Source organism: Artemia franciscana, chromosome 17 (genome assembly GCF_032884065.1).
Source record: "Artemia franciscana chromosome 17, ASM3288406v1, whole genome shotgun sequence".
In the NCBI taxonomy this organism is placed as follows: domain Eukaryota; kingdom Metazoa; phylum Arthropoda; class Branchiopoda; order Anostraca; family Artemiidae; genus Artemia; species Artemia franciscana.
In genome coordinates, this window is record NC_088879.1 from 6,074,039 (window position 1) to 6,088,124 (window position 14,086).

Here is a 14,086-nt window from a genome sequence, read left to right on the forward strand (position 1 = left end):
TTTATAATCTTTATGTGTTATAGTTGTTCGAATTTTTATGTGTTGTAGGTGTTATCATTTTTATATTTTATAGACTAGCAATCACCATCAACAAAGCTCAAGGGCAATCATTAGAATAATGAGGTATAGATCTGAATACGGATTCTTTTTCCCATGGACAATTATATGTTGCATGTTCAAGAGTTGGTAAACCTGACAATCTATTTATATGTAAAGACAATGGGACAGCGAAGAAAGTTGTATATTCGCAAGTCTTACGTAGTTAAAAACATACATATATATCTATCTATATTAACAGGTGGGACACAGGGACACAATTACAATGGCGCGTAACGACTTACGCGCCATTATTATATTATATCTATATATATATAAATAATTATTATATAAAAATAAATTGTTTGTTTGTGTGTCTGTCTACTGACGTCATGTTTGTGTGTCGACTGACGTCATGTTTATCGACTGACGTCATTATAAGGATTGAGCTGTATGTCGTCTGACGTCATTTTTGTCGACTGACGAAATTACAGACCAGGACACCGGGACACAAATGACGACCGGCACACAGGGAATATAAATGACGACCGGCGCACTCATAGAGCAATTACAAACTGGGACACACGGGACACAAATAACGACCGGGACATATAAATGACGATCGGGACACTCAAAGAAGCGTGCGGGGGGGGGGGGGGGTGAATAATACTTATTATTCAAAAGTTTTTTCATTTTTTATTTTTTTTTTTTTTTTTTTTTTTAATTTTTTCTTTCTTTTTCTTTAGTTTTTGTCTTTTTTATTTTTTTATTTTGTTTTTATTTTTTTATTTTTTAGTTTTTTAGTTTTTTTCCTTTTTTAGTTTTTTTCCTTTTTTTCTTTTTTTAGTTTTTTTGATTTCTTAGTCTTTTAGTTTTTTTCTTTTTTGTTTTTTTCTTTTTTTAGATTTTTGATGTTTTTTCAGTTTTTCTGTTATTTTAGTTTTATTTTTTATTTTTTTAGTTTCTTCTTTTTTTAACTTAGAAGAGTTTATTTAGTTTTTTATTTTTAGGTTTTTTCTTTATTTAGTTTTTTTCTTTTCTTTTAGTTTTTTAGTTTATATATATATATATATATATATATATATATATATATATATATATATACATATATATATATACATATATATATATATATATATATATATATATATATATATATATATATATATATATATATATATATATATATATATATATATATATATATATATATATAAAAATAAGTTGTCTGTCTGTCTGTGGATCTGTGGATCAGGTGACGTCATGTTTCGGCTGACGTCATGACGTCAGGGCGCGAAGCGCCCCCACCAACTAGGTGTTGGGGTGGCGCGAAGCGCCACCCGTGTGTGTGTGTGTGTTTTCTCTTCTTTTTTAATCTTTCTTTTTTAGTTTTTTCTTTTTTTTAGCTTTTTAGCTTTTTTAGTTTTTTACCTTTTTTTATTTTTTTTAGGTTTTTTCTTTTTTCAATTTTTTTTTAGTTTTTTTCTTTTTTTAGTTTTTTTTCCTTTTTAGTTTTTTTCTTTTTTCAGTTTTCTTTTTCTTCTTTATTTTTCAGACATCCTATGCAAACCCTGAACACAAAAATACATACAACTTTCGTTAACATTATTTGTATTATAGTTGTTAGAATTATTTGTGTTATACTTGTTAGCACTATAATTTTTGTTATAGTTGTTGGCATTTTGATGTGTTATAGTTGTTAGCATTTTTTGTGTTAAAGTCGTTAGCATTATTTGCATTATAGTTGCTAACATTACAATTTATATCATAGTTATTAACATTTTTATGTGTTTTAGTTATTGGCATTTTTATGGGTTATTGTTAACCCATTATATTGGTAGTTGTTAGCATTGTTACATTTACATTTTAAAGGTTTTACCATTTTTTATGTGTTAGGGTAGTTATTATCGTTTTATGTTTTAGAGTTGTTAGCATTTTTATTCGTTAAAGTCACTAACATTATTCATGTTATAGTTGTTAGCATTTTGAAGCGTTAAGGTCGTTCGAATTTTTTATTGTTATCTTTGTTAAGTGTTATAGTTTAGTATTACTTGTGTTAGAGTTATTAGCACTGTGAATTATATTATAGTAGTTAGTATTGTTATGTGTTATAGTTATTTGCATTGCTGGGTGTTACAGTTGTTATATTTTTTTTGTGTGTTAGCATTATGTTACAGTTCTTAGCATTGTTATGTGCTATAGTTGTTAAAATTTTTATGCGTTATAGTTGTTAGCATTGTTATGTGTTATAGTTATTTGCATTGCTGGGTGTTACAGTTGTTATATTTTTTTGTGTGTTAGCATTATGTTACAGTTCTTAGCATTGTTATGTGCTAAAGTTGTTAAAATTTTTATGCGTTATGGTAGTTAGCATTGTTATGTGTTATAGTTATTTGCATTGCTGGTTGTTACAGTTGTTGTATTTTTTGTGTGTGTTAGCATTATGTTACAGTTCTTAGCATTGTTATGTGCTATAGTTGTTAAAATTTTTATGCGTTATAGTTGTTAGCATTGTTATGTGTTATAGTTATTTGCATTGCTGGGTGTTACAGTTGTTATATTTTTTTTGTGTGTTAGCATTATGTTACAGTTCTTAGCATTGTTATGTGCTATAGTTGTTAAAATTTTTATGCGTTATAGTTGTTAGCATTGTTATGTGTTATAGTTATTTTATGGTTTAATGTTAGACCGTTATATGAGTAGTTGTTAGCATTGTTACATGTTCAAGCTCTTAGTATTTTTATGTGCTATAGTTATTAGCATTTTATGTTTGATAGTTGTTAGTATATTTATGTGCTATAGTTTTTTGATAGTTCGTAAAGTTTGAAGCGACCTATCAAGATTTAGTAGCCAAAAAACTGACGTAATCTTAAAAAAAAGTAGGATACTTTAAAAAAAGAATCACATTCGAATAATTGCACCATCGAATTTAGTATTTTTGATAACCTTAGAACTGAAATTTTAAGCCTTTATTTATAAAAATGCGAAATTTCAAATCTGTACCAAAAGCGAAAATACGAAACGGAAAGGGGTGGATACAGAATTAATGTTTAGGAACGCAACATCGACTACTCCCCTATTGCCATTTTTCACCCTTCCATTTATAATTCAACACCCTGTGGGGGGCACCTCAAATATAATTTCCATGATACGAATGCATGTCTAATAGGCTGTTTCCAAGAGGCGATTGTCAACTTATTACCCGCCATTGGCGACTAATACTCTATCGCTTGTCGTGACAAAAGGTAAAGATACCCTATATATATATACCCTATCGCTCATCGTGACAAAAAATAAAAATTGATGAGAATGTATCTTTCTTTAATTTCGCCATTTCCCCTGTCTTACAGAAGTTGGAAAGTATTGACAAGAACTGAAAGTCAATAGCAGCCAAAATTTGTTCGTAACCATCGACTACTGCTACGAGTGTCCATTTCATTTCAGATTGATTCATGTATCTTTGCTCAGTTCCACTCCGCATTTCATTCATTCATTCCACTATTTGGAAAAGTGTTGTCCCCATACCGCAAGTATTTTCTCCAAACGTCTTTCCCCATCAAGATTGCGGCCGCTTCGAGCTGTTTCCGAGCTCATCTCTGTGTTGTCCCCCATTCACTGCGTTACTTCCAGATATTAAAATACTTTTGTCCCCTTCATCACAAAAGAAATTAATCAAATATCCTCCCCTACTCTTTCTTTTTAGTGTCCCCTTATATCTATGTTTCGTTCTCTTTTTTTGTTTTTATTCACTTATTTTTATCCCCTTCCCTCTTTTTTGACCAGTTTTTATCTTCAGTTATTTTATGCAGTCAAATTATTGACCATTTTTCAGTGTCCTAATTTTGCCCCCCCCTTTTTTTAATGTCCCTTTTAATTTTTTTCTGACTTGTATTTGTTTAAGTTTTGTGCATTATCTTTTTAACATTTTGATTGATTTCTTACAGTTAAGTTATTGACTCACAAATGATTATTTTTTTCGTTGTTTCTTTGTTCGTTATTATTTTTGCAGTTTTGCCAGTTATCGTGTAATCATGATTTATCGACTCCAAAGTCCAAACTCGGGCCTTTGTGATAGTAATTTAAAAAAGATTAAATATCTTATCTACCTTTTCTTGCGATAAAAATGTCGCCCTTTGGTTGGCCAATTACACGCTTTATACATGAAAGTATAATATTGTTCAATTCGAGAAATCGGAATACTGTAGATGGCAATGTAGTTGTGCGTAATTTTTGTTCTATCGATGTGTGATTATCGTGTTGCCTGGGCGGTAGTCAACTGAAATTCAAGAAATATATACCAGCGTAAAAAGCGTACTTTGGTGATTTCAAAATTTACACATCTATGTGACATTGTTGTCACGTAACTTTTAATTGCCCTAGAGTAGAGATCATCAGTATGCGAACAGAGGATGCCTAAAAAAGCGGTGCAATTTAAGCTGCAGTATTCCTCTTCTAAACTAGCAAAAATAATCAGAAAATCTTATTCGATTTTTATAAATTAAGTCTATTCAATTGATATTTATGCCTAGCTTCAGCATAATTGAATTCAAGCCCCGTGTTCTAGCTCCTGGATACAACCCTAAACTAAAAGCCAACTCTAATGTTATATTTTTTATTAATTGCATTACGAATATACCCTTGATGAGAAATTACTTTAGTAAAAGTTTTCCCGAATGAAAGTAAAGAGCAACATTAAAAATCAAAACATTATTCCTTACATTAGGGTAGGTACCCTTTACCTTTAGGGTAGGAGCCTTGAATATACTTCTCATTCAAACTCAGCGGCCCTTGAATTTTTGGAGTCGTTCTTAAAAAGTTAAAACAAAAAGTAAATTTTAACATAAAGAGCGAGGGGTGATGAAGGGGTAGCTCCCCTAATAATGGAACATATTCCTACTCATTTGAAGTTTTCGTGTTCCTCCTTACTTTAAACTGAAAAACTTGTCGACCGTTTTCAAATCCTGCCAAGAAGTCCCCCCCCACCTTCGTATACAATTTTTCATGGAAAATTCTCCCCGGAAAACCTTCCCAGGGAAAAATTTCCACGGCAGGAAGATTTTCCCAGGAAAATCTCAGTACATTTTGAAGTAACAAATACTATATGTAAACAATCTGTGAATTGCATATCTTCCACCCTTTTCCCCAGAATCTGTGGAGGGTAACGTAATCCCCAGAGGCATTTTTATTGCACTTTTCAACTATGCAACTGTCGATATCGTAATTTTGCTCTAATAACCCAGCTTAGGCTATGTAGATTTAGACTGTGAATCTTAGCTGGGCCACAGTCACGGGGAAGATGCAATATCCTATGGAAGGGATTATGCAGGGTTAAAAAAAAAAAAAACTTGGGTAAAATTCTAGTTAATTGACTTCTTGCTATCTCAGAAAGGGTTTAGGTTAGGAAAGTGAAACTTTCAGGGATGAATCTACAGATTAAAGTATGTCCCGGGAAGGTATTTTGAAGCAACTACCTCCACTCCTTCTCCCTCTAGAGGGCTCTGACCTTTGAAAATATGTGTGTTATAAAAGTGAAACCTCGCAAAATAGATCTTCTGCTTAATTGAAGTACAACAAAATTGTTTTCAGCTTCATAACTTTGCTCAATTCCATTTTATAAGGTTTTAAAGATATGCAAATACATTTCCTAAATAAAAAAAAAAAAAAACAGAACATTGATATGGCTCAAAATTCTACTCAAATAACAGGAATTGCATTTTCAGAACTAAAGGCGGAGAAAAAGCAACTAGTAACTGAAATTTAAGGTAAAATGTTGTTTTGTCAAAATTTCAATAGGTCAAACCTGTCATGTAGGCAAATTTCAGGGCCCTCTAGAGGGAGAAGGAGTGGAGGTGGGTACTATAAAATACCTTTGCGGGACATACTTTAGCCTGTAGACCCATCCCTGAAAGTTTCATTTTCCTAACCTAAACCCTTTCCGAGATAGCAAGAAGTCAATTAACTACAATTTTACCAAAACTTGTTAAAAAAAAGTGAATTTAGTGACTCAGATGCAGAAAAAGTGAGCTGCTGCAAAGATCCTGGTAAATTTGGAATATGGAGAATGGTAAATTTGGTAATTTGGAGAATGGTAAATTTGGAGAATGGTAAATTTGGTAATTTGGAGAATGGTAAATTTGGTAATTTGGAGAATGGTAAATTTGGTAATTTGGAGAATGGTAAATTTGGTAATTTGGAGAATGGTAAATTTGATAATATGGAGAATGGTAGATTTGGTAATTTGGAGAATGGTAAGTTTGGTTATTTGAACCATGATGAGACAGCTAAGAAACATAACTTTTGATATGAGCCGAGTACGCAGTTTCACCGTTACGGCGATACGGTGCGGAAAACGCACTGCGGTGCAGTGAACAGGTGACAGACCTCATCACCAAATTACGCATGCAATACATTACTGTCGCTGCAGTCGTGTGCACTTAGTTTTCGTGCATAACTGTCGCCAGTGCAGTTTGGATGAATGGCAAACGCCGTATTCGAAGTTTGAAAAATACAGAACCAGAATATTCCTGGTAAAAAAAAAAACTAGAGACAAATAGACAAAAAACCATTGTCAAGCATTTTAATTGATATGTTTAAACATTAAATAAAGCATAACAACACAAAATACCATTACTAGACTTGTTACACTAAAATCGTCAAAAAGCAAATTTATAGCACCGCAGGTCAAAATTAAAAACACTAACAAAGAGTATGGGCCACTTTAAGAGTGAAAACAGGCTCTAATGTCGCAAAAAAACCCACTAGAACCATCTAGCGTTCGGTGTTTCTTTTTCAGTGTAAAGGACTAACTTAATGGTACAATTAATGTAGTAATACAAATATGATCCCAGCATTAAACAGTAAAACCACTACTAAGCTTGAATAAAATGCCAAGAGACGCCCAATGCTAGATGGCGTCTATGTCTTTAGTCGACAACAGCGCCAGTTTTTACTCTAATAAATTACACATACTCCTTATGCACTAAGTTAAATGCATAGGTGCGATTCAACTCCAAAAACTGTTAAAGTTTAAATGGTGATACAACTTTTGGACTAAAAAATTAGTTAGTCCAAACTAATTTTTTGGGGACTAACATGATCTTAAATAACACACTTATACCTATAGGCATATATAAAACAGAAATAAGAGAGGGGGGTTAGACGTAGCATATCAAGCAGTACCTGTAACACAATGTAGTCCTAATTTACATAGTTAAATTAACCTACATAGCTTCTAACCGCTAGTCTTCTAAACTACTATTTAACTCTCACGAGTTTAATACAGAAACATGAAAATGCAAAATTCTACAAATAACAGTAATAAATGCAAAATCACATCCTTCCACGATTAGGGAATAACAACTTCAGACTAAACCTTTTTTTTACATCTGAAATTAAGGGCGGAAATGGAGGCTATTGGTAAAGAGGCCCAATAGTTTAAATTTCGACAGTTATTTACTCCATTCATTGTAAGGGTCAAAAAGCGAATAAAAAAAGAAATTGAAATATTAGAATATTTAGAATAATTTTAAAGGCAATAATTTTTGTCTCAAATAATTTAATATTATACAAAATACTATGTTATATAATATTGGATTAAATTATATCAAAATTTTCACTTTTCAAGTACTATTTTAGAAAAATACGACCACACCAGGCTGGGACGATATCTGATACTCCTATTCCAAAGATCGGCCGTACTTGTGCCGGATATTCCTTCTTATTTCTCAATAAAGTGCATATTTTTCACTTAATTAATTCAAACAGTCAGAATTCATTTCCAATTTCCTTGGTATTTATTCTATATATAAAAAAACAATTATGTGAGGTTCATCGTAAAAAAGTTTGATCACGTCATATTTAATATCTTTTTTTAACGATGGCACACGCGTTGCTACAGGTGCGTTGAGATAATTCAACTGATCAGTTCATAATCGCATCTCCGAATTACAAAATAAGGCCACAGAACAAGCCGAAGTTTCAAAATTTATATATATATATATATATATATATATATATATATATATATATATATATATATATATATATATATATATATATATATATATATATATATGTATATATTATCCTAATTTTATACTGATATTGCATATTTATTAAGTCCTCTTCAAATGTGTTGATATAACACGAAGATGAGTAGAATCGAACGCTGCTTCTTATTTCGATAGACCAGACAATACTGATAATTGAATATTAAGGAGTTTATTTCAGACAGTTCGTGTTCAAATTAGCTCTTACTTTCGGGCTCAAACATTGACTAAATTACAGCACAAATGCTGGTTATCAACAACGATTTTTTGTTACTACGCTACAACGCTCAGCAGTTATCCAGGCTATAATGCCATCCAGTTTCCCTATCTTTGATAAAACAGAAAACACAATAAAATGGAAGATAAAAGACAAATAATATGAAGATGATTGAAGAACTAATGAGAAGTTATTGCTCAGTTACACGATTCGAGGTAAAATCATTCTCAAAAATCAAAACAAAATATATACAGCTTTTCTGATTATACGTGAACGGCTAACATGACAGCTCTGAATTATAATACCTTAGGTAGATAAACCAGACAGATAGAGGGTGACTGGGGAAGTGGCGTAGCTAGGTGGGCAAGGGGGGGGGGGTGACTGCCCTTGCGCGCCAATCTGAAGTATTTTCGCTAATTTTTTATGGGTTTTTGTCAATACTATGATGTGGGGGCAGGGGTTATGACCGAAACTGTCCCCAGCCACTATAAACCTTAGCTACACCTCTGGTGGGGGAGGGGGGATATAAGCTAAGCTTCAGACAAAGGTTAATTAATAAATCCTGAAATCATTTTGTTCATATCCATACCTATTATCAGATTTATATACAATATATTTTATAATATTAGAATGAAATACTATATTAATAACCAACTAAAAATAATTTCTTTAAATGCAATTTAAAAAAGCGAAAAGTAACTAGAAAAAGTAAATAGAAGTAGTAACTAGAGAAAGAACAATAAACGTAGATAAAACCGGCCATGACAGACTTTGTACCAAAAACATAAAGGAAGCGAAGGCCTCCTGGAACGAGTAAAATTGAAGCAGTAATTATTAATTATACAGAACCCACCAAAGAAGTGAAGTTAGATTAATGATAATGAAATATACCAAAATATGATGGAAATATAATACTTTAGTAGCAATAGTACAGAAACTACAACAAAGAATTATGGAAAGCAGGCCACCCACAGCGCATTATATTAAATACCTAGCCTAACCACCTCTATATATTTAATATTTAATTAAAATATACCTGCATTGTAGTTCAATTAACGAAAGATTAAGCTAATCATAACCGAATGCGAGAGAAAAACTGGTTGGCTCAGAAGAAACGTTAATTTAATTACCGTTAAATTACCATTTTAAATTTTGGTTAATTAAATTTACGTTAATTTTCCACCGTGCTTGATCGTTACTAGAAATATATCCAAAAAGTCGAATATAAATTAGACAGAAAGTTTAAAATAGGACCAAAGAGCATGGGTACCTTGTAAGAGTAGAAACTGGCGCTAGTGTCGATAATAAAAAATAATTATTGACCCGATCTAGCGTTTGGCGACGATTTTTCGAGCAATAATAAAAATAACTTGTTTTAATTAGCATAATTGGTGAAACTGGGGCAGCAATAATTTTTAGAGTAATAGTATGTGTCCGAGGTTAGTTCCTGGCGAAAAAATGATCAGAGAGCTTGAAAAAATGCCAAGAATAACCAAACGCTAGATGGTGTTGATAGTTTTTAATTATTGACACTGGCGCCAGTTTCCGCTTTTATAAGTATATATTTTATAAGCATACTTTTTGAACGGGACTTCTAAATGTAAACAAGGTTTTGAAACAAATTTCAAAACAAGCGTACAAATTCAATGTAAAACAGTAAAAAGTTGTTGACAGTTATTTCTTAAATGAAAAAATTGCTTTTTTTTTCGAAAATGGCGCTCGAAATCCATGAGATGTTATTCAACAATTTTTTCAGTTGTCAGGGAATTTCATTAAGAACTATCAATAGTTAATTTTAAACTTTTCACAGAAACGCAATTATTACTACACATTTTTTTAAGAACGGTAGTAACAGGCCTTAAGTAACTACGATTTCAAAATGTTGATACGAGTATTATTTATAACGCTGAACAAATGTTATTTTGACGGGGCACTAAGTTTGAGGAAAACAGTGTAAGAACAGATGGCACTATAATTATAGATTCAGATCAAGACCTCAGATGAGAGTCAATCCTATTGGAAATTACTGATTATTCCTTATTTTTGCTATTCTCATCGAAAAAGGCCAACTCATATTTCCCTACCTAACGATATGAGGTACAAAAACTCTGAAAACCGACTTTAAACATGTCGAATTTTAAAGTCGAGTTTGTAAAACTCGACTTTATAAATCCCGATTGATAGCAGTTTTAAAAACGAACTTATTTTGGACCAAAATGCCACATGTCTCTTTTTGTTTCCATGTGGAAACAAGAAAGTCACATGCATTCACGTGTGTATCTTTACAAAAAAGCCGACTCGTATTTACTTATTCAAAAATATGAGGTACAAAGACTCTGACGGTATAAATCAATTTTATACACCATGTTTGATAGTAATCTTAAACAAACACATTTTCGACAAAAACGAAAAAAAACAAACACTAGCCTTTTAAGTAAACTCCAACGAAATGGAGTTAATGTTTTACATAGGGTAGGGTTAGTATTGTCTTTTTTGAACACTGAAAAAGGCTTAGCGGTGGCCCTTGCCGAAATACCTAATCTGTATTTTCGCTTTCTTGTCCACTGGCTAAAAATCTTAATTATTTTTATATTTTTTTCGAACTTTTTTTTCGTTTTTATCAAACCTAATGTCTAGCCAGTGTGGTCTTAAGATGTAATGCCACCCGTATATTCAAAGCTTACTCATCGCTGTAACATATCTTTAAATAATTGCAGGGAAATCTTGAAGAGAACGCTTTAAACGATGCTTTAAACGATGCTTTTAAAACAAAGTAATCGACACACAGATGGTATACAATCCGATAAAAATTCTGAACTTTTAGATTTGCAGAAGAAATGAACTATTTGGTTTCTTTTTGAAAAGAGGAGCTCGAACTACTGGTAATATGATAAGAGCTCTCGAAACGCTTTGTGGTTGTCGTTTCGACTTTCTCAACATGGGAGGAGGACATCCTCCCATGTTGAGAAAGTTCTCCTCCTCCCATATTTCCTGGGAAATTCGTTTTCACAGTTGTAGAACTTGTATAAAATTGCTTGGATCCATCTTGATTTTTAGGACTTGAAAACATTTTGATTGACTCCTTAAACGAGGGGATTTTTTCTTCTATACTCGAGTCCGCATTTTGCTCAATATGTTTTGTTATAAAATGTGGCGGTGTCTGTAAGGGTTCAAACTGTCGCGGCAGTGCAATTCGTGTTGTTTGTGTAGAGAGCCGTGTTGCGGAGTTGCGGGCTGGTGTTGCTGGTGGCGTTTTCTTCGGTGTTATAGTACCATTGATGCTTGTAGTATGTCTGTCTGAATGCTCACTTCCACCTGAGTCGTGACGCACGCGCACTTGTACTGGTGTTGAGTAGGCAAAACCTTGTGTGCCATACACACTCTGCTCTAACTCTGAAGTATCCAATTGACTTCGGTTTGCAGAACTTTGATATGATGTCTCAAATCTGTAACAGAACAAAAAATCCATAAACCTCTTTCAAATTCCAGACTTTTAGTTGACAAATGAAAAAAACAAACAGAAATATTCAAATAGAGCCAACAGTTCAAAGCTAAAAGAAAAATGCAACCTAGTATAAAAAACATGAATTTAGGAATGGGGCTCAAAAGCAGTACCCCCCCCCCCCCCCCACACACACACACACATACAGACACACACCTGGAAACGGCCAAAAAAAATGCAACCTAGTATAAAAAACATGAATTTAGGAATGGGGCTCAAAAGCAGTACCTGCCCCCTCCCACACACACACACACACACATACAGACACACACCTGGAAACGGCCAAAAAATACAACCTAGTATAAAAAACATGAATTTAGGAATGGGGCTCAAAAGCAGTACCTCTCTCCCCACACACACACACATACAGACACACACCTGTAAACGGCCAAAAAATGCAATCTAGTATAAAAAACATGAATTTAGGGATGGGGCTCAAAAGCAGTACTCCCCCCCATACACACACACAGACAGACACCTGGAAATGGCCTTAGTTAGACAAAAACCTAGGTATAAGAATGGAGAAACATGATACATCCAAGGACATAACTGGGATGGTCTCCCTCTCCTCTTTTAACTCCTCGACTGACAAAAATTTAAAATTAAATTATTCATCGTTATAAATAGTAAGTAAAGAGCAATCTTTGTCAATATTAGACAGAACCTAAAAACAGAATATGCATAAAATGAATATAGTATTAACGCTGATTCTATATAAATCCTATCGAAAAAAGCACAAAAAAACATAAGGATAATAATAGCAAGGAGAAAAATACAACCACAAAACATGACAACTTAGAGCTGGAGGGAGGCATAGAGACAAACAAAGCAACCCCGCAGAGGACAAAGGAGGTGGCAAATTTAAAAATACTACGAAAACATTAAAATATAAGATGAGTACGTCACTAATGATAAATAATATACTCTGTTTCTTTTTTTTTCGTTAAAAGAGGGCCAAATTCAGATTTACGAATTTAATGCTTAGATTCAGCCTCTTTGCTATAAAAGAGATTTGAAACCTCATTGAATATCAAGCTTTTTCAATATCAACCATGGGAAGTCTACACGTTCCAAAACAAGATGAAGCAGAAGTAATAGGGTGGAGACGGAATATTCATGGTTGCTATGCTCCTGGACGTCGATGGTAACGTTACTAATGGCCCCAGGTGCCCAAAGGAAATTTGGGAGCATAATCTTCTAATCAACTAACCTCCCCCCCCCAAATCAATACCCCAAAATGACTGAACTAACCTCCAATTATTATTATGGGAGAAGTATTTCAGCAGTAGCTACAATAATCAGAAAATATTTAAACTGCATTCTCATCAACTGTGTACCGATTCCCCCGGGTCTTGGTTTATTGTAACCACCTTTTACCGGGGTTTTATCACACCAACCATTAAGAAATGGTTTTCCAACTATTTAGCACAACTGCTACCATTAACAACTAATGGCAGAACAAGGCCATCTATGGCCCACAAGGCAGCACTGTGCTAGTTTCTTGGCTATATTGAAGTTGGCCGATCGTCCTATAGTGGCGCAGTGGGTTTCAATCTCAGCTTGGTATTACGGACCCAGAGTTCGAACCCCGCTCACGAGAATACGTGAAAGCGTCTTCATATTAAATCAAACAAGAAGAGTTGGCCAACCCCCCGGGGGGGAGGGGGGTCGGTACTCCTTAAGCATCTTTTGACAGTTCGGGCTGTATTTCTTAGTTTATAAGTGCACCTCAGTTTACATATGCACCTTAGTTTACAAATGCACCCCCGTTTACAAGTGCATCAAGTTTTAGAGTTGTACCTCAGTTTACAGATCTATCCCAGTTTACAAATGCACCTCCGTTTACAAGTGTACCTCAGTTTACAGGTATACTCCAGTTTACAGGTATAACTCAATTTACAGGTGGGGTAACAAATGGTAGCAAAGTTCTTAAGCTAAGTTCTGACAGAGCGCAACAAAAAATTGCTGGTAAAAAAAAAAAGTTCGCGGAACGAAACAGAAAGCGCTTCGCAATTAGCACTGAAGGCGTTATTTTTTGCTTTAATCGTTTCAAATTTAATTGAAGGATCTGTATTATCTATACAAAGGATTAGTGTTGCCAGTTTGGGCTGCAACAGATGCACCTACGTTTACAGGTGTACCTCAGTTTACAGGTGTACCTCAGTTTACAGATAAACCACCATTTACAGGCGCATCTTAGTTTACACGTGCAACTCAGTTTACAGAACTACATTGTCATTTGTTTGTAGGTGCTACAAAATTTCTAGTATTTCTATTATAAAT

General features: G+C 33.6%; 1 protein-coding gene across 5 annotated transcripts in view; it reads right to left on the minus strand.

The window, feature by feature from the left end:
* Positions 1-6,599: 6,599 nt before the first annotated feature.
* LOC136037746 (talin-1-like) overlaps positions 6,600-14,086 on the minus strand; it is a 206,399-nt gene continuing 198,912 nt past the window's right edge. For all 5 annotated transcript variants that reach the window (XM_065720530.1, XM_065720532.1, XM_065720531.1 and 2 more), the window contains one exon: positions 6,600-11,747. In XM_065720530.1, the coding sequence (XP_065576602.1) occupies positions 11,144-11,747 (604 nt within the window). In that variant the 3' untranslated portion in view covers positions 6,600-11,143. The remainder of the gene's footprint in view (positions 11,748-14,086) is intronic.